The 27,690-nt window shown below is 43.4% G+C and overlaps 1 protein-coding gene across 1 annotated transcript; it reads right to left on the bottom strand.

The window, feature by feature from the left end:
* trappc14 (trafficking protein particle complex subunit 14) lies at positions 1–27,325 on the bottom strand. The gene is made up of 12 exons (XM_083639699.1): positions 26,637–27,325; positions 22,318–22,401; positions 20,329–20,458; positions 19,474–19,560; positions 14,616–14,736; positions 7,084–7,231; positions 6,430–6,491; positions 5,782–5,954; positions 3,919–4,061; positions 3,335–3,540; positions 532–696; positions 1–235 (listed from the first exon to the last, which is right to left on the bottom strand). The coding sequence occupies exons 1-12, from the start codon at positions 27,093–27,095 to the stop codon at positions 232–234; spliced, it is 1,782 nt and encodes a 593-aa protein (XP_083495825.1). The 5' UTR covers positions 27,096–27,325; the 3' UTR covers positions 1–231.
* Between the last annotated feature and the right edge of the window lie 365 nt (positions 27,326–27,690).

Genomic DNA, 27,690 nt, shown 5'->3' with positions numbered 1-27,690 from the left:
TTTTCTGGGGTATTGGGAGAAGACTAATGTTAGCAGGTGTTTTCTGGGGTATCAGGAGAAGCCTACGTTGACAGGTATTTTCTGGGGTATTGGGAGATGGCTGTTCGCCTCTATAGGCTTCCCTCAGGGAGAGGATGGGATGGAGGAAGGAGAGTGATGAGGAGGCAGATCTGTTTCTCTCCAGTGTCTTCAACGTGTTCCAGGACAACCTTCCCCTGCCTCCACACTCTATCATCTGAGAGGGAAACAGGGCGAATTTTGATATATTTGAGATAAAAATAGATATTAGAGATTGTAACAAATGAAGCATAATCATGCATTATTATGCTTAAAGGGATACAAAAAAACTCAGTATTGGCAAGTACTGATATATAAATACTTGTGCTTGGTCTGGAAAAAAAACATTGTATCGGTGCATCCCTACCCGAAACCCGCCCAACGATAATATCATACATCACAATATTTTTTTATCAGGACGGTATCGCAATATACTGTAGTAGAATTTTTAATATTGCTCATGTCGAGCTTTACCTGCTTGGTCCATCTCTGATGTGTTCCAGCACTAAGACCTTGCACTCCCTCTTGGCGATCTTGTCCAGGGACAGCAGGGGGCGCTCTGCGGGCAGGTAGAGGGGCCGTCCCACAGGCGAGCCCACAGGGGGCGTGATGGCCCGCCGCTCCATCACACTGCCTGTCCTGGAGCCAGACAACACAACAATATCACGCTCATGCACACAGACAGCCGTGTGCGTCAGGCAATCTGACACCATGTCTAGGCTATTTTGCATGGGGTTTTGTGTTCCTCAATCTGTGAAGGTTTTAAGACAATATCATCTGTAAGCTTTGATGTTCAGTATCGAATACAGTACCTTGGTAACACAACAGAATAACACAATCACACACCTGACGAGATGTTAAATCTGACAGAACTGAGGGTTTTTCCTGCATAGAGATGTTTTGAGTGCCAGGAACAAAAGAAAAAAGGTGAATAAAGGAGAGCATAGAAGACTATGGGGTTCAATCATAAAGCTCCCCGGTACCCATGGTGCACAAAATCTGGGACCTGGTCATTTCCCCCAATTCATCATAAAAGTATCACACCCGCGAATACTGTGACAGAGCCATATTACTGTAGCACTCTGTTAGCTCCCCAGCTGTAGGCCGGGAGACAGACAATCAAATATTTATGATGTCACTATAAATAGGTGGTGATGGTGACCTGAGGAAGACGGAAATGTCGGAAGATGAATACATAATGGGAGCATTGGCAACAATGTGTGCCGTTCTCTTTCTTGAATACTTGTACTACACTGTTAAAACCTGTATACTACACTGTTAAAACCTGTATACTACACTGTTAAAACCTGTATACTACACTGTTAAAACCTGTATACTACACTGTTAGAAACCTGTATACTACACTGTTAAAACCTGTATATTACACTGTTAAAACCTGTATACTACACTGTTAAAACCTGTATACTACACTGTTAAAACCTGTATACTACACTGTTAAAACCTGTATACTACACTGTTAAAACCTGTATACTACACTGTTAGAAACCTGTATACTACACTGTTAAAACCTGTATATTACACTGTTAAAACCTGTATACTACACTGTTAAAACCTGTATACTACACTGTTAAAACCTGTATACTACACTGTTAAAACCTGTATACTACACTGTTAAAACCTGTATACTACACTGTTAAAACCTGTATACTACACTGTTAAAACCTGTATACTACACTGTTAAAACCTGTATACTACACTGTTAAAACCTGTATACTACACTGTTAAAACCTGTATACTACACTGTTAAAACCTGTATATTACACTGTTAAAACATGTATACTACACTGTTAAAACCTGTATACTACACTGTTAAAACCTGTATACTACACTGTTAAAACCTGTATAGTACACTGTTAAAACCTGTATAGTACACTGTTAAAACCTGTATACTACACTGTTAAAACCTGTATACTACACTGTTAAAACCTGTATATTACACTGTTAAAACCTGTATACTACACTGTTAAAACCTGTATACTACACTGTTAAAACCTGTATACTACACTGTTAAAACCTGTATACTACACTGTTAAAACCTGTATACTACACTGTTAAAACCTGTTAAAACCTGTATACTACACTGTTAAAACCTGTATACTACACTGTTAAAACCTGTATACTACATTGTGAAAACCTGTATACTACACTGTTAGAAACCTGTATACTACACTGTTAAAACCTGTATACTACACTGTTAAAACCTGTATACTACACTGTTAAAAACCTGTATATTACACTGTTAAAACCTGTATAGTACACTGTTAAAACCTGTATACTACACTGTTAAAACCTGTATACTACACTGTTAAAACCTGTATACTACACTGTTAAAACCTGTATACTACACTGTTAAAACCTGTATACTACACTGTTAAAACCTGTATACTACACTGTTAAAACCTGTATACTACACTGTTAAAACCTGTATAGTACACTGTTAAAACCTGTATACTACACTGTTAAAACCTGTATACTACACTGTTAAAACCTGTATGGGATGTGCATGTGGTCATCTTCTCTTTTTCACCAAATCAGATGGAAACTGGTATGGCTTTTTATAAGTGCAATCAGAGGGGTAATTAATAATTGCAAAGCCAATGTGTGCATCATATTTATTTATTTCAACCTGGAAGGCTGGTGGTGTGAGAACATACCTGGTGAGGTGGCACCTGGAGGGCTGGTGGTGTGAGAACATACCTGGTGAGGTGGCACCTGCAGGGCTGGTGGTGGGAGAACGTACCTGGTGAGGTGGCACCTGGAGGGCTGGTGGTGTGAGAACATACCTGGTGAGGTGGCACCTGCAGGGCTGGTGGTGTGAGAACGTACCTGGTGAGGTGGCACCTGGAGGGCTGGTGGTGTGAGAACATACCTGGTGAGGTGGCACCTGGAGGGCTGGTGGTGTGAGAACGTACCTGGTGAGGTGGCACCTGGAGGGCTGGTGGTGTGAGAACATACCTGGTGAGGTGGCACCTGGAGGGCTGGTGGTGTGAGAACGTACCTGGTGAGGTGGCACCTGGAGGGCTGGTGGTGGGAGAACGTACCTGGTGAGGTGGCACCTGGAGGGCTGGTGGTGTGAGAATGTACCTGGTGAGGTGGCACCTGGAGGGCTGGTGGTGTGAGAATGTACCTGGTGAGGTGGCATCTGGAAGGCTGGTGGTGTGAGAACATACCTGGCAAGGTGGCACCTGGAGGGCTGGTGGTGGGAGAACGTACCTGGTGAGGTGGCACGTGGAGGGCTGGTGGTGGGAGAACGTACCTGGTGAGGTGGCACCTGGAGGCCTGGTGGTATGAGAAGCTCTGGGAGCGGCCCAGGCTCTGTCTGTCCAGCAGCTCTCTGACGGCAGGGCTGGAGGAAGGGGAGCTCCTCCTGGACAGAGACAGGGGCCGGGACTCGGCAGCGCCCCCCGCAGGCTGGGACACGCACGCCGTGAACTGCAGCTTCAGCTTCATGTGCTGACTCAGCTGGGGGTGGAAGGGAAGCGGGATGGGGGTGGGGAAGAGAACTTCTTAAAGCTCCCCTCCAGTGTATTTTGTCATTTTAAAGATATGTCATGTGTTGGAGTCATGCCCTGGCCTGTTGATCAACGACACTCTACGCCAGTATTTCTTTTATTACAAATAACCTCATTTTGTGCTCAAAGTAAAAAAAAAAAAAAAAAAAAGCTGTTGCTTAAAAAAAACTATTCTGCTTTTTTGACAGCAGCGCTGCAGCCATGATGTTGCAGTTGCGGTTCTTATCAATGTAAGTTCTTTGGTGCAGAATCAGATGACGTACAAATATATATTACAGTAGAATGTTTTCACACACACACACACACACGCGCAAATGCACGCACGCACCTCAAAGAGTCCCGTCCTGAGTATCTGGAAGGTGACGGTGAAGGAGAGGGTGGTGCCCTTCCTGCACTGTCCCAGGTTGTTATGAGGAGAATGGCACACCACCGCCCCCACCTGCTCCTCCTGACCGCCTCCAGGACCGCACCCTGACGGGGGGGAGAGGGGATGGGTTGGAGAAAGAAAGTTGGACAAAGTAAAGGCTGTTACACACCAAGAGCGATGCGAATATACAGCACGAAATTGCGATGCGAATTTTGACCCACCTGATTTTGCCCACTACAGATACAGGCAATTTCCCTTCTGGTGGGCATGGCTTTTAGAGTATGTTGCATTGTACTCTGTCTCTATAGATTTTAGAGTGACAGAAAACTCTCTGAAAAGTCCGCTTTTCAGCCAAAGAAATGTCAGTTTTCCCATTACCAGCCATGTATTTAGATTTATAGAGGGTCTGGTCATTGCCAGCAGCCAGCCATTTATTTTGATTTATAGCGGGTCTGGCCTTGTCCTATATAGAGCCATGAAACTGTCTTTCTGGGGATAATGTCAGCCATCAAGAGGTTTCTGGATCAGAGCAGTTTTGTACATCTGGTAGCTGACCTAGTCATGACCACAGCTGAGTTCAGCGCACAGCAACGCAGACACTTTACTGCCCTCCTCAGTTTTTATGCAGTTTACCCCCCAGAGATTGATACGGTCCCTGCATGAAGTGCAGAATATAATAATGCACACACCACACCCACACCCACCCACACACCCCACCCACCCACACACCCCACACACACACACACACACACACACACACACACACACACACACACACACACACACACACACACACACACACACACACACACACACACACACACACACACACACACACACACACACACACACACACACACCCCAGATATTAGCGAATGCTTGATAAGATGCAGCACAACTCCTGGCTGCCTGGCAGCTAAGAATCAACTTTAAATCGTGCTGCTGGCTTATTGTTGACATGGTCTCCATTAGGGATGTTCATTTTGAAAATTTTCCAAAATCGATAATCGGTGAAAATTAACGATCAATTATCGATCATCGATTTTATTAATACTTAGAAAATTTTCAATTTTTTTTTTTTTTACAAAATTAATGCCTATGGCAGAAAATACAAAAGACAACGTGTTCTCCTCAATGAACTCTTTATTTCAATGTGTCTCCTCTCCAACACTGCTGTCCCCGGCGCATGCCGGTGTGAATTTCCCATGTTTAAAACAGTTTTGTTGGCACAAAGGCCTGTGCCCAGCCAGAAAACTAGAGACTATATGAAGCTCCACCTCACGTTAGTCGGCTGTGCAATGGAGTGGGGCGAGGAGGAACGAATTCCACCCAAACCTAGTCCAAAAAAAAATTTTTTTTTTTTTAATAATAATTAAAAAATCGATCCAAATGCCACAGGATCGATTCCAATCCTTAACGATCGATTATCGATTTTCGATAATTGATGAACATCCCTAGTCTCCATCTCCACATATCTCTGGACTTTTGAGAGTGAGACTTATTTTTTCCTTTTACTCAAGTAAATTTTTACATCAGCAACTTTATTTACTGAATATAAGTACTGTAACTTTGTTGAAAGTTATTTTAGTAGGATGGGGGGGGGGGGGCGACAGTAGTCTTCAGGGTGGAGTGCTTGTGTTGTCGGTTTGAACCCCCTGAGCAGTTGGGAACATTTAGGTGAGAAAGTTGATGAGTAACACTCTACCCTCCCTAAACAACTATGCCAAGGGGCCCTGGAGCAAGGCACTAGGCCTTCACCTGGCAGTAATCATGTGAAAAGTGGGACTTGTACAGAGGTGAAGTGTGTGGTGTTGTGCTGGTTACCCTCGGGTGTCCAGACCAGACGCACGGCCAGGAAGTCCTGCAGGTTGTTGAGCAGGGTGTATCTGACCCGGAAGTGGTCCTGAGGCCTGACGAAACTGGGACAGGAAGCTGTCATCACCAACCGAGGACGATCCAACCGCACGCTGGGGAGCGAGTAATGGGTGGAGATATACCTGGACAGGAGGCCGAGAGACAACAATATATTTTTGATCTCTGAATAGCTCGATAGGCCTTTTTCACAGCAGCCATTTTGTGTTGAAAAGGCGTGGTAAACACAGGTGCAAACACAACATTAATGAGGGTTTCGAACTCCCAATCATGGAAGCTGTTGCCATCTTGGTTCGTGAGACAGCATGAGACCAGGGGTTTCTGACAGAGCCACCTGCTATTGGTCCATGATCGCCCAGCTGCACGATCATTGGACAGGCGACCTGTCAATCACGACCAAAACATAGTCTGCTTTATCGTCTATTTTACTCGAAACGGGCGAGTTATTTAAGAATATATTTAATCACTGCATAACATGCTTTACAAATGTATCTCTTAATTAATCCGTAATAATTAATCACTGAACTAGTCTAGAATAATTAGGCTGGCACACTAGAGCCTCCATAAATGTATCTTGGAAGAGAATAAAGCATCAGGTACCTGGTGAAGGGGAATTTTGGGGTGGACCACTGTAACACAGCGACCAGCGGGACCTCCAGACCCTAGAGAAACAACAAAAAAGCAACAAACTCAGTCCCTCCTTTCTCTAGTCACTTTCATTTGCACAGAACATGTGATGTCAGGTCAGGGCAGTGTAGGAATTTAGCCAGGGGCAAGGGCAAAAATGCCCCCAAGAAATCTCAGAATGCCCCTAAAAACCATGATCCAGGAGCAACAATTGCCCCCAATATTTTGATAATTTTATTTTCATTCAATTCCCATCTCGAACACACTCAGCACCTGCAAGCTGGTTACCAGAAGACAATGATGAAGAACACAAACAGCGTTGTTGTTCACACTACGGTGAAGACCATCCATCCATCCAGCACAGTATGAATCCTGTGGTAGCGAGTTTGATGTAAATTCGATGCAAATGCTGTAGTTACTCCTGATAAAGCCTTTCACTGTCCCCAGTGGTGTAAGTGGTCCCATTATTCTGCAACCTATGCACATGCTTCTGTACAAAATTAGATTGGCTGACCATGGCTATGTCCACCTTCTCCCTTCTTAGAACATCTAAAAAAAAGCCAGTATGTTTATACGGTAGCTTAAGGCCGTCTTTTTCTTCTCCCCTCCAGCGCCCACTCGTCTCACCTCGCTGGACTCTTCCTCGGCTTTGTCTCGTAGCTGCAGCTGGAACAGGAAGTTCTGTTCCTCCAGGGCGCTGAGCATGCTGGGTAAGCGCGAGGACTCGCTGTCCACCCGGCAGAAGGAAGCCATGGTGACCTCGGCCGAGTGGTGGCTTAACGGGAGGAAGAGGAGAGAGGAGGATGTGTTGGGAAACATCAAAGAACAGAGAACCTTCCTCCACATTTCATAAGATCTGATAAGAGCCCAGCTAAGACAGTTTCGGACAAATCCTTGTGGAAATGTCAGACTGAAATGACTGGGAGAATGATCAGAAAGAGCTTCAGCCCAGGACAATATTAAGTACTATCTGATTATATATATATATTAATCTTGCGATTAACTATAGTTAATCGTGATTAATCACATCTTTGTATCGCATGTTTAAAATGCCATTATTTTGGATTTCAAAGCATTTTTAATTAGATATTAATAATTCTTACCAGTGTGTCGTGATTGGGAATCAAATGAATGCAAATAAATGTACTTTGTGATCTTGAATTTTAGATTAATTTTCAATTCAATAGAAGTGCAATGTAATGTAGACAGGAGGTAACAATGTCTACAAAATATATCTTGAATAGAAAATAAATGCACAATTGCAGCACACGCTCCAGAACCGATACTTCCGGCGGCGGCGCTGTGGAGCAGTCGAAACCCAAAATGACACAGCCAAAGAAGGCTGTGTCTGAGCTAAAACCTTTGGCACTTCTATCAGTTCCATGTGAATAATGGCTCGGTATTGGAAACTGTGTATTGATAACGTGTATATCGCGTGAAGCCATTGCAGCCGACCTCCCAGTGGTTAGAGGACCCGCGCATCTGAGACTCTGATGGAAGAATGAGTGATGAGTCTCGTGCTAGCTAGCTGGCTGCTATATTTTCATTCTGTTTTACACAAGGTGCAAACTACTGTTGACTGTGCTATTTGGGAGTTTTTTTTAAAGTAAAACAAGCCATTTAGAAGCGTATTGCTGTCTTTCTCTTCCATGCCTGCACAGACAGGAGACAGGAAACGGCTGCGACCGGCTTGACTACAAGTACGGGTTTGCCAAGGGGCGAAATAGCGGCATGCGATTAACGCGATAAAAAAACCGCGTTATGGTCGGCCCTTAATCGCATCGCGATTAACGCGTTAACGCTGACAGCCCTAATATATATATATATATATATATATATTGATAGAGAATGAAATTCCCCAGCCAAAAGGTAAACAGTGAACCACTTGAAGGAAACCAGTTGAAATGAAATGATGGAGCCAGGAGTCAGAAGAAGTCGTCTGATATGATGTATTGAACATAGATCTTGGCCAAGAGATGCACTCTTGTACAGTATATTCACGGATGGATACACAGGCTTACATACATTGAACAGAAACTCAAAGATACTTATAGGACACACATCAGATTACATGTCTTGACACACATCAGATTACATGTCTTGACGCACACTGGAAGGCCATTCTGTAGACTCAACCTATCTGTTATTCTGGCCCTGTAGAGAGCACCGTGGCACGGTGACAGGGCACAGTGTGCGATAGAGAGGAGCTGCAAATGTATGGTACAAGTTATCTAAATACGTCAGTCTGTGTATGTACACAGGTTATCCAAATATGATGTGTATCTGTGTATGTACACAGGTCATCTAACTATGAAATATGTCTGTGTCATAACTATATGTAACTAAAATGGAAATGTATATGAATATATTAATAACTAGTGATTGTCCAAATAAAAGTTAATGTGATGTAAATTTTCTCTATCATATATATATATATATATATATATATATATATCAGTGGCGGCTGGTGAGCTTGGAAACAGGGGAGGACGGCAGTGCGGCGCCCGAAGGGCGCCGCCCCTTTTCGGTCGCCGCCGAAAAAAATTTGGGTGTTTTTTTTTTCTCTTTTGCAGTTTGAAGACAGATTTAAAGGAATATCTCATTTTAAATTAGCATTACGATTACTCCACTTTAATTTTTTTATATATATTTTATTTGCAGTTTTAACAACATACAAAACAAACTCTCATCCAGAGACTGACGGAAAGTGAGTGAGCAGTCAGGGTTCAGTGTCTGAGTCAAAGACAAGTCAGTGGAATACATAGCTGGTGAAAGAATCAAACCTGTGATCTTTCTGCTACGGGATTGACAATCTAACACCACTAAGCCTGATGTCTTTACTATAGGCCTGGGAGAACAATATTGGTGCTTTCAGAAAATATTTTTTACACAATGAGATTTTTGATCAATAATCATCAGTAATGTGGAAAAAATGACTAAGTGGGTAAAAGCAAATAATAGAACAGTCAGAAAATTACATCACAATTGTACATCACTTTACTACTGTAATAATGCAGCTTTTAAACCCAGGAAAAGACAACACTTCTGCCGTTATATCATGGTATTATGATATCCAAAATCTAAGCTCAGACACATTTATTTTCTGTCGATAGCAAACACTGCAACAGGAAGTGAGCTGGGGTTCAATTTAGAATGTTTTTGTTGTGAAGTTAAAACCATCTTACTTGAAAGTAAAGTCCATTCTTCTGTCTGTCTGTGCGGCAAAGATGTCTATGGTCTTTTCATACCACTGAGGATTCTGTCTAAGAGATTTTAGAATCTTCCTCTCAATTGCAAGGATTGCCAAGCTCCTTAGGCGTTCCTGTCCCATTCTGTTCCTTGTATAAGTTTTCAGTCTTTTCAGACAAGAGAAACTCCGTTCAGCTCCAGCAGATGTAACACCGATTGTGGCAATGAGAGACATAAGTCTGTACAATTCCGGCAATGCATCACAGAGATCACTGACTTTCATTGACTGTAATGAATCACAAAGTTTAACCTTGCCACCATGGATCTCCTTGTCACGGTAAAATACCTGCAACTCGGACTTCAATTTTGAGAGATCAAAGAATTGGCCATAGTTCTCAGTCAGACTTCTGAATGCATCCATGGGAAATTCACTTTGGAACATTGTGAATTTGTTAAAATCCAGAAGCTCCATGAATCTCAAACGTTCCAGGTTTTGATAGCGCTGACCAATCTGACTTTTAACACTTGCATGGATGGAGTCATACAGTTTCTTATACAGTTGTTTGGGATCCTCATTACCTTGTCTTCGTCTTCTTCTGTGCATGAGCTCTGGATCCTCTGTAACATCTGCTGCTCTATTGAAAATCCTCTCAAATGCCTCCTGTGACTGCAGCTCCTCCATAGTGTCCATGAGCTTCTCAACTTTCCTTTTACAAAATGAAATATCTATTGCTTTTGTCTGCAACACGTCAAACACAATATCTGTCTGGGAGAAAATCTGCTCACATGTCAAAAGCAAAAACATAAATTCAAAGTCTTCTAACTTTGTCTTCAGCCCATCTGCTGTTCTTATAGACTCCTCATCCATTGAGGGGTGATTGGCGATGCGAGTGAACGTGTCTATCAGGCTGTCTCTGTTATGAGCCACTGTGTTCACAATACGAGAGGTGAAGTTCCAACGTGTAGGGGCACTTTTTGGCACTTTGGCACACCCAGATTCCTCCAGCATCATTACTCTTTTGGTTGATTTGCAAAAATAAGAGCTGAACCCACCAAGAGTTGCAAAGAAAATCCTGGCCTTGGGGATATTTTTCAATCCTTGGCTCAGGACAAGATTAAGGCGATGTGCATAGCAGTGTACAAAGATCGCACTGGGGGCAACCGCTCGCACCTTAGCTTGTAAGCCATTAAGATCTGAGGCCATAACGGCAGCGCCGTCATAGGTTTGTGCAATGAGTTTCTCCACAAAGTTAAAACCAGACATCTCTGACTGCAGTAACTCAAAAATGGACTGGGCATCCCGTCCACTGGACACATCAAAAAAGCCCAAAAAGCGCTCCTGAATTGTGCCATTATCATCTATGTAACGGACAATAACAGACAACTGAGAGTGACAGCTCACATCAGTTGTTTCGTCAACCTGCCATGCAAAAAAGGGAGCTGCATCCACTTCTTTTTTTATTTCACTTGTAATTGTTGATGCAATTGCTGATATCAAATCATTCTGAATGGTTTTAGACAGGCCGGAGAACACATTTGCATTTTCAATATGGTCCGCTAATATCTTGTCATAGCGTGCTATCAAGTCCACCAACTCCCTGTAGTTGCCCTTGTTAGCCGACTCCTCCTTCTCATCATGTCCTCTAAAAGATTGCTCTTGCATCCCGAGGTAAGCGGTTGCATCAATAAGACGGATTAAAGCATCTCTGTTCCGTCTCACTTTCACATTGTAGTTTGCTCTCTGCAAACGCGCTCCCTCGTCAAGCAACTCGTTGATGGGCACCTGACAAAGTAGTTTCAGCCTACTATTCGCGCTGATGTGGTCACAAGACTTGTCATGCCTTTTTGTAGCCCTATCTAAATTCTTAACATCACAGAATCCAGGACCACACCAAGTGTTATAGTAACATTTAGGAGACTTCATCAGAAGGCATGGCCAACAATACAATTGGTCAGTCGTGGGACTGCCCGTTAGCCAAGAATATCTCTCATACCAGACCATATTCAGCTTGGTCTCTTTCTGCTGACCGCAGATCATGGTTGTTTTTTTCATAGTTATCTGTGGAGTTGGTCGCCCTGCAGTCTTGATCCTCAACTTTGTTGCATGATCCAAACTGTGGAAAGGCTGTGACAACACAAAATCCACAAGGTTTTCTTCGCCATCCCACTCTCTGTGTCTGCGTCCATGCCTCTCCTTCAAAGAAACAAGATCAATAGAAATGATTAGGCTACAGACTGCTTTACCATCTACACTGTAACAGGCCACTTAACGACACTAGTGCTTCCACACATCAATGTGGTTTACTGTATAATAAAGTTTTGGTTTGAAAATGTCATAAATGTAAAGCCTTATTAATCCTGTGAAATAAACTCCTTGTTAAATAGAGCTGATGTCATCATTACTTCACACTCGTATAAAGAAAGAATAATTTGTTTAAAAAAAAATTAATCAATAATTGGGGTTAATAATGCATGGCACACATATGGGATCCGGGGGCTCTCGTTCTGATGGCAAACAATTTGGGAGCTTTGACTCACCTGAGCAGCTGCCATGTTGTGCAGCCCATCTTGTCCTGTGTGAGCAGAGTGCTCTATGTGCTCCCCGGCCACGACCTGATGCTGCCTCACCCCCTCAATAGCAGCAGCACTCTCCTTCAAGGAAACCAGATCAATAGAAATTATTAGGCTACAGACCGCTTTACCATCTACACTGTAACAGGCCACTTAACGACACTAGTGCTTCCACACATCAATGTGGTTTACTGTATAATAAAGTTTTGGTTTGAAAATGTCATAAATGTAAAGCCTTATTAATCCTGTGAAATAAACTCCTTGTTAAATAGAGCTGATGTCATCATTACTTCACACTCGTATAAAGAAAGAATAATTTGTTTTAAAAAATTTTAATCAATAATTGGGGTTAATAATGCATGGCACACATATGGGATCCGGGGGCTCTCGTTCTGATGGCAAACAATTTGGGAGCTTTGACTCACCTGAGCAGCTGCCATGTTGTGCAGCCCATCTTGTCCTGTGTGAGCAGAGTGGTCTATGCGCTCCCCGGCCACGACCTGATGCTGCCTCACCCCCTCAATAGCAGCAGCACTCTCCTTCAAGGAAACCAGATCAATAGAAATTATTAGGCTACAGACCGCTTTACCATCTACACTGTAACAGGCAACATCAAACTTAATTTCAGTTTAATTCAATCACACAATCCTAAAACTTGGGTGCTGGCTTGACAGATTCCTCAACTGCAATAACTTTTATGGCAGAAGATGTAGCCCAGGCCAGTGTTTATCGAACTTGCTCATGTTAAGGAGCCCTAAACTACAGTAACACAAATTACACCACGCACCCCCATATAGATAAGATTTTGTTCCAGGGTCCCCCATCTGATAAGAGTTTTGCTAGATGTTTTATCAGACATTATATGAAACCCATGACCAAAATAGTCGTACATTCTGTGATTGTGTTACTTATGGATGGAATTATAGTGAAAATAGATTAATCCCCCCTTTTTGCTGGGTAACCCACTTTGAAAACCACTAGCTTAGACTACAACTGTTGCAAGAAGGTGAATTTTCACACATTTTCAATGCAGATTGAGGACAAATAAGATGGATGTCCTCTGGTGCATTTTAACGTTAGGTGCACCCAGGAGAAAGAGAGTTGAAGTGGGAATAATTTCTGGCTGAGCAATGTTTGCACCTCAAAATAAAGTAAGATATTAAGGCTACAGTTAGTCGGTCAGTAAAAGGTTTGATGGATGAACAAATCAATCAAAAACACTTCACTATGTCCAACATAGGCTACAAGTTTTGTTTCATTCCATTGAATTTGGCAGCGCGGAACGAAACATGGTGGAACAACATGCAATTAAACATGCAAATTGCATGTTTCATTGCGTTTCGCCATTGTATTAGGAAATGGCGGGCTATTCAGCATAAAACAATATAATAGCGCTGCTTGGTGGACGCCGAATTTAGTAGAAGACCTCGATAACTCAAATTTAATTGACTTACCGGTACTTGCATATCCAATGCTGTCACAGCTGTCTGTAGTCGGTGCGCCGTGCAGCCGATGAGGTTGCAGCAGTATCCCAGTGTTTGCGACCTCGGGAGCCCCCGTGTACCCCGCTGCAGTCTCTAAACTCGTTGCAGAAAATCGCGTTCGGGCGCTCATGCAACGGCTTGTGAGCTAACTTACTGTTTGATAATAAAAAACAGGGAAAGGGGAAAGTATAGGTGCTACTACTGTCTGTAAATCTATCTATGAATGTGTCAGGTTGTCACAGGTGGTCATCATTTCCTAGTTCCTACTGACAACGGAGCTAGATTCAACCAGAGCTCTGGATTCAACAAGATTTTCAGACGTAGGCTATTCAGCATTGGACAATACAGAATGTCAATCAATGTCAAGCAATCTATCAATCAAACAACAACCAATTAGGGTTTCACCTGGTTTCACGGGCTAAGGGAGAGCTCCCTCCTACAGTAACTGTAGCTCAATCTGATTCGTTGGAAAACACATCACTCTCACGGTTTTCTGTGAATTGCAAGTCTTTTTCAACCAATCTTATTTTTTCATTAGATAAATTACCAAATAAATCAAGCCCACAGGGCGGGTGTTTTTTTAATCCCCTCCCCCATGCTGGGACCAGGGCCAGAGTGACTCGTCTGCATGGAGCTATATAATGAATGAAAAAATGAGCGTCTGCACATAAGAAAAAACACATTTGATTGATATTTTATTATAAAAAAAAATATGAAAAATGAAAAATATAAAAATAAAAATAAAAAATATATTTTTTTAATATATTTTTTTTTTATATAAAATCCCCAATCTAATAGAGGAGGACCATCCTCCTATGCCTCACTGGAAAAACCTCCTCTGATATATATATATATATATATATATATACCGTACGGTGTGTGTAAAATCAGTATCAAACACATTAATATACTTACCAGACATTATCCATGATGAGAACGGAACCATCGGGCATCATGGGAAGGTAGGAGGAGTTGTAGTTGGGCAGGATCTTCACATCTCGAACACAGACCTCCTCCTGAGAGCTGGAGTTCAACACTGAGAGAGTGAGAGGAGGAGAGGAGAACAGGAGGGAGGAGACATAGAGAGGAAAAGAGAGATGGAGAAAGAGATCGGGTGAATTGGACATTTTGAGGAAGACGCTGCAAACAGACTGGCTACGGCTACGGTAGCTGGTTTCATCCAAAAATGTGCAGTGCTTCCTGCAGTTGGGTCGGATCACGTGCATCACCACAAACTAACCGAACCGAACCGCACCGAGACCACCTCTCCAAAGAGGTCCGCTTGTTTTGGGGCACACCCGACTGCCCGACACGATTGCCGTGTTCAAACCTGTCCAAACAAACCGCACCAAGGGGAAAACCAACCAGTTCCACTCAACCAAACTAAGCAAGGCAGCTGGGAAAGCACCCTCAGTGTCACCACTGGATATGTGTTTTACATGTCTGCTGCAGATACTGCAGCTCCTGATATGTTGTGTCAGTACCAGGATCTTTGAATGTGCCCATTTTCACATTTTCATTCATACATTATTCATACATTTCTAGTTAACATATCACAGTTGGAATTTTCACTTGTGTATGTTGTTTATACAACCCCCATTTGCTCTATATTCCTATTTTTATACTATCTTTGATGTATCCTACTTGCTGCAAAGACACAGTTTCCCCATCGGGATCAGTGCAGTTTCATCTCATCTAGTCCAGACATCCGCACTCCAAACCCATGCATTCACGTTAGCACACAAAATCGGCTTGCCCATGCAGACAATGGATAATTTCCCCAAGTGATAAAAGATGGACTTTGAAAGAGATGTTAAAATGCTCTCATATATGAAAATACACATTCGCTTCGAGACTTTCATGACAACATTTCAATAAATGTACACGCAACTTAATGATCCAGCCCACGTTCATGTGGGGCATTAGCCTTTGCTGCAGTGTACCACCAGGTCTCCATCACAGCAAGTGATGATATTGTCCAGATTAACAGATCAACACCGCAGGATTAAAGTGGATGTTGTCACATCAAAGGGTTTTGGTCTGCAGCTCGGCTCCAGAGGCTAGTCTGGTTGAAAGGCAACATCTTCTGGGCGGGCTAAGCTTACTCTGCAGCATTTAGTTTAGATCACCGTGGTCTACAGACCAAGCTGTGATCTATGGAGTGGAGATCACAGTCCTTTAACAGAAAAAAATTCCACTATCTTATATGTGGTTCTTAAATAGAAGGTAGGTCCATATAAAATCAGCTGTATTTCAAGACACACACACACACACACACACACACACACATGCGCGCGCACGCACACACACACACACACACACACACACACACACACACACACACACACACACACACACACACACACACACACGATTATTCTTTTTGATGACTTGGCTCTCCCAGACATGTTTCTCAAAGTGAAAACCAAGTTGTGAGGTGATGTAAGGGTCCCACCCAATCTCAAAATACCCCACTCTAAAACAAAATTATTTCTCTCTAGTCCTATTTTACAATGATGAAATCATTTATGTTACTACAATAATTAGGTCTACTTATGACTTTGATAATTAGGCCTAATTTGATCAATTTCAGCCCAAATTATGAAAGAACCTGCAATATTCCATGTTTTACAGTTGACTCCATTTTTATTACCAAATTCCATGATTGCGTCCGTTTTGTGGGAATGATTTAGCCCTAATAGGAGGTAGATGTTCATGCATACTTGTGTGGAATTTGATCAAAATGTTTGATTAGAATCAAGTGAGGTTGAGGGCTTCCCATAGTTAGACAAACAGTGTAGTGTACACGTAGTATCGATCAATTCTACAGTAAATATGCAATCAATCAAATTCATTGCATATTTGCACAACATTGGCTGAAGCAGATATCATTTTTAATATAAAGTACAATAATGGCCCCAGAAATTGGTCTAAACCTATCAAATCTACAAACAAAATGTAGAATTAAGTCAAGTCAAGTCAAAGTGGTTTAATGACTTGAATTAACTGGGACAATATGTCACTTTACGGTCAAGCCTTTCTGACTGACCTTTTGAGTGTGAGATTCAGTAACTGAGCTGCTATCAAATTAATGACAGGGAATGAATCTTTCATTAGAACAGATAAGGTTTGTGTAACGGTGTTTGCTTTCTCCAGAGTCTGCGGCCAACTAGTCTAGACAGATCCACCTGAAAACAACTATTGCTTTAGATTTCTGGCTCCATTTAGTTCTTTGTTGGTGTGTTTTTGTCTTATTCCCGTTGATAACAGACGCTTTGCAGCGATCTAAAACACCAGCTATAAATGACAGATTTTGCCCGTGGCGAATGAGTCCTGGTCGGGGGGCACCTGTTCGGTGGAGAGGGGAACTGGGGGGAATAGCGTGATCCTCCCACGCGCTACGTCCTGCCGGAGAAAACTCCTCGCTGTCAGTTGAAAATAAGTGACTGGCGACTGCACATCCATCGGGGGAAGTATGTGTTAGTCTACAACGCTTCCCAGATCGGCAGAGGGGGCGGAGCCACGAGAGGGACAGCAGGGAGATTGGACAAGTACATGGCCAGAAGTTGGAGTGGTTGTTTAAGACTGAGGTATTTAAGACTGCTAACTTTATCTCTAGGGCCTGGAATAGAAGGCAAGCACAGCTCTTTAAGTAGGTTCAGGTGGTGGTTTTCATGCTGTACAGCTTTACTGTATGTATTTTGGGTGTTTTCTGTTGGTTTTATGTTTTGATCATTGTTTGTTTAAATGATGAACAGTAAAAGTGTCCTGTAAGCCCATGTGGGCTGGGCTTCATTCGAAGCATGACACTTAAATAAAGAAAATCAATCAATCAATCAAGTACAACTGGGGAAAAAACTTTTCGCTTCATCACTCAGTAACTCCTGGAATGCATTGGAACATCATAGATTGATGAGGTCTATCTGTGGAGTTTTCCTTCCAACAAATTAATACACTCAGGCCTGACTGCTTCAGCTTCATCTTCCTGTGTTTCAGGAATGTTGGCTGTTAGGGCGGCCGGGTTTCAACACTCCTCCACAGCCCACTCAGCACAGTTAATGTAGGCTCTGTTAGGGCCGGGTTTCAACACTCCTCCACAGCCCACTCAGCACAGTTAATGTGGGCTCTGTTAGGGCCGGGTTTCAACACTCCTCCACAGCCCACTCAGCACAGTTAATGTGGGCTCTGTTAGGGCCGGGTTTCAACACTCCTCCACAGCCCACTCAGCACAGTTGATGCAGGCTCTGTTAGGGCCGGGTTTCAACACTCCTCCACAGCCCACTCAGCACAGTTAATGTAGGCTCTGTTAGGGCCGGGTTTCAACACTCCTCCACAGCCCACTCAGCACAGTTGATGCAGGCTCTGTTAGGGCCGGGTTTCAACACTCCTCCACAGCCCACTCAGCAGTTGATGCAGGCTCTGTTAGGGCCGGGTTTCAACACTCCTCCACAGCCCACTCAGCACAATTGGCTCTGGTGTGATTCAACTTCTCCCCTTTTCCACCAGAGGACCCTGGACACCCATTTGTCCATAATTATACATTACTTTACAAAGTTGACAGTGTCATTTATATATATTCAAAGTCAAAACTGCTTCAGTGTGGGTGGGTGGCGCAAATGCAAGTAAAGAATTTTAGGGGTCGCATGATAATCATGTTGGTTTAATTAATTGATGATTGAAGAGTATCAATTAACGTTACTCTTTACCGTCCAACACATGCCAGTTGGGAGAAATTGTTTCACAACGAGAGATGGATTGTCTATCAGGGTGAGTAGAGCTGCACCGCCAAATGACAGACATGATATGCACACATTCAGAGACAGATCCATTTGTAGGCTATGCATTGATTAACTCTTGTGGGCCGGCAGGGTCTCGCCGCGCTCGTCCTCATGTCACGTGCAGACAGACACACAGAGAGCATATAGCCTACTTCATCATCAGTGCACCCTGCAGCAGCCTGGTGACACATTGTCATCCACTGAAACACACTGGACGGGGCGGCTGAGTGATGTGCTCTTTAAAGTGGAAATTCGTTCACCAGCAACACATTTTCCTTCTGAGCTTTTAAAATTTGTTTAACTGCCGATTTATTTGACACTAAATCCGACATGTTTGAGAATTGTGAGTATCGGAGGCCTATCGGAGGAATGTTTTATAGTGTGCTGTGCTCAACTTGTGTTTTCATTTTGTTCATGTGTTTTTTCTGCTTGCAGATGTAAAAATAAGCGCTTTCTAATGAGAAAATAAAGCATTTGTTGTACGGTAATTGCTTAACGGGTCACAGACAGTCAAATAGCGCATTTTAATCTGCTCGGTTAACTGATTAACGATCGGTTAATGAGGGTCGGGGTTTTTTTCCTTCATTTTCGACATGCCTAGTCTGTTCAATTCTGTTGAGACAGACATGTGGAAACAAATCATCCACTATGGCCCAAGAGCTGCAGAGGTCCTCTAGGCTGTCCGGGGCAACGTTACATCACCTCAAAGCTCTCCACTCCACAGTAGCACAGTCTGTGCTGACATGGAGAGGTCAAGTTAGAAATGTAGCCTGCACAATATCTATTCTTGAAGGAACCTATTTCTAATGAGCTCCATTGCCTTTGCTTCCCTACAACAGCACCAATCAGATGAGAGTATAATCGTTATGTGATGCAGTAGCACCAATCAGATGAGTGTATAATAGTTATGTGATGCGGAGTAGGTTATATGAAATGTGAAGTAATGTGTGTTAGTATGAGAGTATGATATTTGAAGAGATATGACGTGTTCCTACCTTTGAGGACTGTCAGGTGTTTTCCAGAGACGGTCATCTGCTGACACTGGACGCTTGGCGGGGGGAGAACAGTCAGAGTGGTGCTGACTGTGTGTGGAGGGAAGAGAGCAGAAGGTTCAGATTAAGAACCAGGAGCAGACCTCCATAGCAGCCAAAAGTGCATTCTGGACCATGGTCCACGGAAGCGGCAGTTTTCCCTAAGCGGCAGCTGTCAGCCAAATGTCCGGACATTAAAACATTTCCAGCCAGGCTACGTTCTTACTGTCACAATAATGGCAATACTGCAATTCTATTCACCTTATGCAGCCCCGCCCACTTGACCCATTGAATCGCGACTTCCTGTTCAAAACGCCGGCTGTTTTACCTGCTCAAACTAGTCTGACTCACCTGGTCAAACCTAGTTTGACTCACATTATGAGTCAGACTAGGTTTATGAGCCACAGGAAGTTACACTTCCTGTTAGTCTCTCAAGCCAGATGGTCTCTTCTGAATAAGGTGAATAGACAAGCCAATGTAAAATATATATATATATATATATATATATGAAGAGAAAGGAGAGTCCCCACGCACAGCCAGTGGAAAGATCAGGTGCTGGTAGGTTGCAGGTACAAGGCATAAAACAAAAGAAGGTACCACCGCACACTGGAGTCAGGATTTAACTGAGATTTATTCAGCAAACCACACGTGTGGTTTGCTGAATAAATCTCAGTTAAATCCTGACTCCAGTGTGCGGTGGTACCTTCTTTTGTTATATATATATATATATATATATATATATATATATATATATATATATATATATATATATATATATATTATAATAATCTATTATTATTATTGGGTGTGGAGAGATACCTTGAGCCTTGAAGGTGCTGAGGTCCTGTCTGAAGGTGTGTGTGGGGCTGCGGAGCTGCAGCACGGTCAGGTAGCCGTGTTCCCTCACCTCCACCTTCTCCTCCTCCTGCTTCCACACGGTCACTATGATCTGACACACACACACACACACACACACACACACACACACACACACGTCACTATGATCTGTCACAGGGAGAGCACAGCACAGCAGGCACACAAAACGCAACCGATATTTATCAGAAATACTGTCAAGGTTAATACATCAAGTAACACATCAGGGTTCCCACAACTTCTTAACACATTGAATGCCAGCCATGTTTTCATTCCTGTAGGTAAGTTGTGCCAGGGGTGTTTTTGACGATTCTGGCTCATTTTAGAACAGCCGAGGATTCTTTTCTGTTAAGAATTCATGAACACCAATCATCTAAAAATAACTAATAGAATGTGTGCTTTCTCTGTCTAAAAGAGTTAGTTTGCAGAGTTAGTAGTTATGTAGATATTAGCCGTTGAGTACAGCATGGTTTCAGCGTCTGGAAATTTATTCAGAGATAAATGGCTTTTTGTGAAACAGTCACTTTAACCATTCATTTTTGGCATCAGTAAGACCGTCAGACATTCTAAACAATAGTTTTGAACAGTAATTTCCTCCATAACAACAGGAAACACCCCTCTCATTCAAACTCCTCCCTCCGTGTGTCTTCTCCTCCTTCCTCCTAACAGCGGGCGTGTGTGTGTGTGTGTGTGTGTGTGTGTGTGTCTCCAAACTCCTCCCTCCGTAGGTGTGGCTTTGCAGTGTTTTGTCACAGGCGAGTTTCTGTTGCCTCACAGATCCTAAAAAAAGAGAAGGGAATCGCAGGAGCGGGGAAGAGGAGAGGAGAGGAGAGGCGAGGGGGGGGGGGGGTTAGACACGGGAGAGAAATTCCTTCGCGATCCCCTTCTTCCAATCTTGAGGCAGCCTACTCCGCTCTGCTGCTGCTCCTCTGGGCTGCTGCTGCTGGCGGCTCTCGGGCAGTCTGGCTTACTGTAAAAACGGGCTCGTTCGTTTCTTGAGGTGTCGGCTGAGAGCTTTGAAGAAGCTTTTGCGATTCTGGTCTTATTTATGCGCAAAGGTACTCGAGTGTGTGTGTGTGTGCGCGCGCGTGTGTGTGTGTGTGTGTGTGTGGGGGGGAGGGGATCTCTGTCCGTTCTGTGTGTGTGTCTCGGGGCTCCTGACTGTAAAATCGCCAAGCCTGCTTTTGGTGTACCGTGGCTGTGGCTTCTCTCTGTATCTGTCGCCACTTAGTGGTCGGTAAAATAGATTACACACATGCTCTTGCTCCTATAATTATCTCGAAGATGTAAAAGGGGTTGATTGATGTACCACCGTCAAAAAAAAAAAATCTTTATGTAAGACGAGTTAGTCCGTCCTTGGCACTCAAGCGCTGGATTATGTAAGACGAGTTAGGTCGTCTATGGCACTTAATGTGTTAAACATCAAATTCAAGGACTTTTTAAGGACTTTCCAGACCCAATTCCTCAAATTCAGGGACCCAACACAGCATAGTTTGAGTCGAGACACGGATCAAGGTTAACCCATTGATACCTGATGCAGCATTCGCGTGTATATCCCTCATTTGTGTGTGTATCCCTTTAAGACCATGCTGCATCAGGTATCAATGGGTTAATGACTGTTACAACACTGAGAATGTTTATAAAGAGAACTAGCAGCTTTACAGAAGCTCACAGACAACTATTAAAAAGAGAGAGGCTTGAATGTGTGAACACTTCTCGTTTTAATGAGCATAGCTTATTTACTAACGCTAATTAAAGAAAATATCCAAATAACTTACATTTCTATTTCTGCACAAAATATATAAATTCAAGCACTTTCAATGGCCCATATTCACGTCTATTTTCAAAACACTTTCAAGGGAAGGCCTTGACTTTTTTCCTTTCAAATTCACAAACTGGTGAGGATTTCAATAACCAGAGTGTGTTGTATCTGACCTTGGCTTTCACTGTATTCACTGGCAGTTTGTCCAGAGACACGGTCAGAGGGAAGATAACCTCGTCATCCAACACCAGTGCTGACTTCAGGGGAGACGGGGGAGAGAGAACGACAAGTTAGAGAGAGGAGAGAGAGAACAATCAAGCCAAATGATTGCTAAACAGGGTTCCTTGTTGTTATAGAATTGAAATTTACAGCCAAAAGGTAAACGGCAAACCACTTGAAGAAAACCACTTGTGATCAAAAGAGTCAGAAGTCGTCTTAAATGATGTATTCACATAGATCTTGGCCAAGAGATGCACTCTTGTATATTCACGAATGGATACACAGGCTGACATGCAATGAACAGAAAGGCAGAGATACTTTATTATAGGACACACATCAGATTACATCTGTCTTGACGCACATTTGGCTAATCTGCAGACAACCTATCTGCTATTCTGGCTCTGTACAGGACATGGTGACACAGTGACAGTGTACAGAGTGAGATAGAGAGGAGCTGCAAATGTACGCTACAGGTTATCTGAATATGACATCTGTCTCTTAATGTATGTACAATAACTATGTGTAACTTAAATGAAAATGTATATGAATATATTAACTAGTGATTGTCCAAATGAAGGCTAATGTGATTTAAATTTTCCCTATCACTTGTCAATTAAAAAATGCCATACTTTTCCCAGACCTTGATTTGTCTGGTGTTCAATATGATTGACACAGATAGACATCTTGGCCCTGCTAACTAGGTCACGGCAACAAATATCAGAATATGTGAGATGATTGGCAGGGTTCCTGCACACTTTCCATGTTAAAACTCTTAAAATATGATTAATATGATTAAATCATATTAAAATACGATTAAAATATTTCTCCAGGCAGACCCGCTATGTTCTTGACTGGATGTGATTTTGGTGCAGAGTGCAGACCCTATGTTCTTGACTGGATGTGATTTTTGGTGCAGACCCTATGTTCGTGACAGGATGTGATTTTGGTGCAGACCCTATCTTCTTGACTGGATGTGATTTTTGGTGCAGACCCTATCTTCTTGACTGGATGTGATTTTTGGTGCAGAGTGCAGACCCTATCTTCTTGACTGGATGTGATTTTGGTGCAGAGTGCAGACCCTATCTTCTTGATGGGATGTGATTTTGCTGCAGAGTGCAGACCCTATGTTCTTGACTGGATGAGATTTTGGTGCACTGCAGACCCTATGTTCTTTGGTATAGGTCAGGGTATTTGATATAATGCATGCTGACAGCAGCTGGGTCATCAGAGCATCCCTCTATCTGAACATCATTCTGATCATCAACACAAACTGTGGACTACAACATCATAAAAGCTAGAATTATCAAGTGTGTATCGATTCGGTCCCATACTTTTCAAAACTTTTTTTTTCAGATTCCCACACGATTCAAGATGATGATGATCAAATTCATTTGAATACTTTTCCAGACCTGTGTAGGAACCCTGTAAGGTAAGGCTTGTTTCATCAGAGACCGTGGCAGAGGTTATGCAAACAAAGCAAGGTCCTGGACAGGAGAAAGGTTGGATAAAAGGCTCCTCCTGAATGTTGATTTAGCTTTTATACTGGATCTATTCCATGTGGATGTGACTGAGTCATTTGGAGAAAACCCTTCTCTGGCTGCATGCAGGAGTCAAATGCTCAGGATGACCTGGGAATCTCTGGCGCTCCAAAATGCCTGGAACGAAGAGCCTTGCTTTCAGCTTGACTGTCATGCATTTTTGGGTTTATCCCACAGTGTTTTTAGGGTCTTCATCAGACTAAGGGTCGTAGAAATTTCTCAACCCACTGAGGACCATGCAACGTTTCAAATGAAGTATTGACATTTAAGGAATAACACAGCATATTATGATGTATAGTATTAGTATCACATCACTGAGGATACGTCCCAGTTATGCATCCATGCAATGTTTTTTCTTTCTTTATTAGTTAGCCTGGCCTAGCCAGTGACTCATAGGAATAGACTACGTGACAACCAGGAAAGACTGGTGACTACTGGAGAGTCAGTTGACAGCCGGAACAGCGACGGCACCCGGGTAGCAGTATGGGTTAGCTCCCCAGCCTGCGTCTTCCGTGAGGAAGAAGCCCAAAAACCCACGAGAGGCCTTTTAGGAGGGCCATTCAAGCCGCAAGTGGAGACTGCAGTGCCACCAAGTACTGGTACTGCATGGTGTCCACTAAGATACCATCACCTCGGAATGAGATGTTTGGAGCGGGGGACTCTGGTGCAGCGCACAGGTCGTAGACCTGGTGAGACGAGGGAGGAACCCGGCCGGGTGGCAACCCACAGAGCCCGGTCCCTCTACGTACCAGAGCCCTCTCCCTCCCCCGGTCCCGGCAGAGTAGTTCCGGAGCAGCGGATTGAGTGGCCCTGACCCTTCCTGGAGGGCTGATCGTGGGTAGCTACTGGGACGTAAGTTGGGGCTTGGCCAGCCCCGGCTGGGTCACCTGGGCGAGGGTGTATGATGTTGCGAGACCCGAAACATCCTATGACCCCAGGGTACATCACTGAGGATACGTCCCAGTTATGCATCCATGCGATGTTTTTTCTTTCTTTAGTATGTAGCCTATTTGTGGTAGTAAATAATGTATATTATAAAGTAGCATTTTAGCCGAGCCTGCAGTTGCCTCAGGGGTAGCAATGCCGAGACTCAGAATGAAGGCTGAGTCTCGCGTCAACGCTAACCATTTTTAAGGATACCCAAACTTTTCAGCCCCCGACCCCCAAAATAACGGTGGTGGCAGAGGCTTGCGACCCCCACTGTCCCCGGAGGTGGTTGAAGCATACAAACGTTTCTGCACACATGCTGAGAATTCATTAACAAAACAAACAAAATGTAACAATTATGGTTAAAATGTGCTCTTTTTAATAGTTTTTAAATTGTTTGATAAAAACAGATGTTGACAACGTTTTTTTATTTCCTTTGGGGACATAATTTGCAATAGAAAAAAGGTCATAAATTGGAATATATCGCAATATCACAATACTCAATATAGTGCAATACCAGCATATTGCAATACTATCATATCGTGACTTAGGTATCGTGATAATAGCGTATCGTGGGTCATCTGCTGATTCCCACCAATAGTGTGCACCACACACTTTTGGAATTGGGAGGAGATCCACAGTCTCTGTCAAGTCTGGACAAATCTGCAGTGCTAAGTCACTGTAGCAGCTGGAAAATGGCTGCAGGCGGCTGTTTCAGCAGGAAAAAAGAAGGGAAACAGGAACTACTGAGCAAAGAGAAGGGTAACACTTTATAATAAGTGCACACAATGAAGCATTATAAGTACTTAATTCATCATAACTTTTTTTTTTAACTAAGTTGGCATGGCTGGAGAGCATGCGTGAGCGTGGCATGTATGGTGTACACAGTTTGGTCACACCATTTTCAACAAAGGTGGTGGCCAATAATACAAAGGTGGGGCACCTACCTTTGAGTTAGATAAGCATTGTTCCTACATTACACATTAGTGAGTAATTATGTGTCTACTTCTGAGACTGTTATGAGCCTTGAGGTACTGATGCTGGTGCTGGAATGGTACTGACACTGGTATTGCCAGCATTGCCAGGCAGCCATTCATCAATCTCCTCTTGTAAATGCTTTGTAAAGCAGACAGTCCTCACTTTACATGCTTTCTAACTACCTGAATTACAGTAATGTGGAAAGGAAACAATACTTTATACTAAATGTTGAATTACGTATTTACTTAAATAATACTTCAAGCTATGCAGTTATTAAAGTGTTAGAAAGAGAAGTTCTGCAGCATCGATGGGGGCTGGAAACCTGAGCTGCAATGCTAACCACTGTTTTAACTCTCATGGTGTTGACACAGGAAGTGCATGGCTGTGGTGTGTACGCATTCATTTCTTATCAACTCAGATATACTGTGTTAGTTAGTTCAATGGTTAGTTCCTCAGTGGTCCTCAGCTCAAACTTTTACACATCAAGGACCCCCATTTGATTAGATTTTGTCACAGGGTCCCCAATCTGATAAGATGTTTGCTGTGAGATGTTTTATTACAGAACATGTATGAAACCCATGATCAAAATGGCCATACATTCATTGTGTTACTTATGGATGGAATTATAGTGAAAATAAACTATTCCCCATTTTGTGGGGACCCCCTAGAAGCCCCTCAAGGCCTCCCGGTGGTCCCCGGACCCCCACTTTGAGAACCACTCACGATTGTATTGACTGATCAAAACATCCACGGACGCTGCCCAACTGTAAATGAACCATGTCACCGTTGATAACGTTTTCACGTCGATTCGCAGATGTTATTCGTGTTACCTGCACTGGTGCCCTCCGACACTGGCGCCCATCACTGGCCGAGCTGTTGTGAATGAGGAGCGGCTTGCAGTGGCTGAAGCTCCGGCTGCTGTCCCGCGTCCCAGCGGCGGCGTCTGCCGCTTCGAAGTCCCCCTCCACGGGTTCCTCCTCTGTGCCGTCGTCGCTATAGCTGCACTGGAAGTCGGAGGCTCGCTGCTGGCGGCTCTCGGCCAGGCACACGCTGGCCACGGCGGACAGAGACCCCGCTAGCTGCCTCCAAGCCGAGGCACCGGGGCTGTCCGCCTTCCCCGCCCCGGCCCCGCGGGACCGCAGCGCCAGCAGGAACTGCACCGTCTCCCCCAGGTACAGGTGGCTCCGTCGGGGGAGAGTCTTGTACTTGGCCGGGTCCGAGAGGTCCGAGACGGGGACGGCAGGAAAATACATGAAATACTCGCATTGTGATTCCATCATTACAACCATAGCTAGTGACGTTAACTGACGTTAGCTGACTGCTAGCGCTCAGTACGATGCAAACGAGCTAACTATAGTTTAGCTAGCCAATAGCAACGTTATAAACCCCACAGTGGCTTTCCTCTTGGTGTGCATCCGTCAAAACACAATAGCGTTACTCGAGTATTTTATTGTCGCAAATATGGTCAAGTAAACTAAAGACGGACGTCCATCCATCCTTCTATCGTCCGCTGCTTTCATCAGTGGCAAAACAAACTGAGGATAGTGAATCGAGCACAGAGCGTCCATTTAAACCAGGCAAAACTAATCTATCGCCAAAAGGCAGAACACCAAGTCGATCATGATGCATTCAATTCCCACACAAACGATGGTAGTAAAGAAAATACAGTCCCCTCAACGCTCAGCTGGTAAATACATACGGTTTAGGATTTATGGTAATCACAACAGAAAAATTCAGCCAGTAGTTTTTGTGACCTGCCATGGCATAAAATCTCTTATGTGATGAAAATAGCGAATTTCTTAATTTTATTTGAAATTAGTAACAATATAGGCTATCAATATTATTTTCTGCAATGCAATGTTCTTCACATTCGAGATAAAAATG

This window comes from Poromitra crassiceps (assembly GCF_964638095.1).
Source record: "Poromitra crassiceps genome assembly, chromosome: 7".
NCBI classification, from domain to species: Eukaryota; Metazoa; Chordata; class Actinopteri; order Beryciformes; family Melamphaidae; genus Poromitra; species Poromitra crassiceps.
The sequence above is the reverse complement of the archived record's forward strand: the minus strand, read 5'-3'. Positions and strand labels throughout refer to the sequence as shown.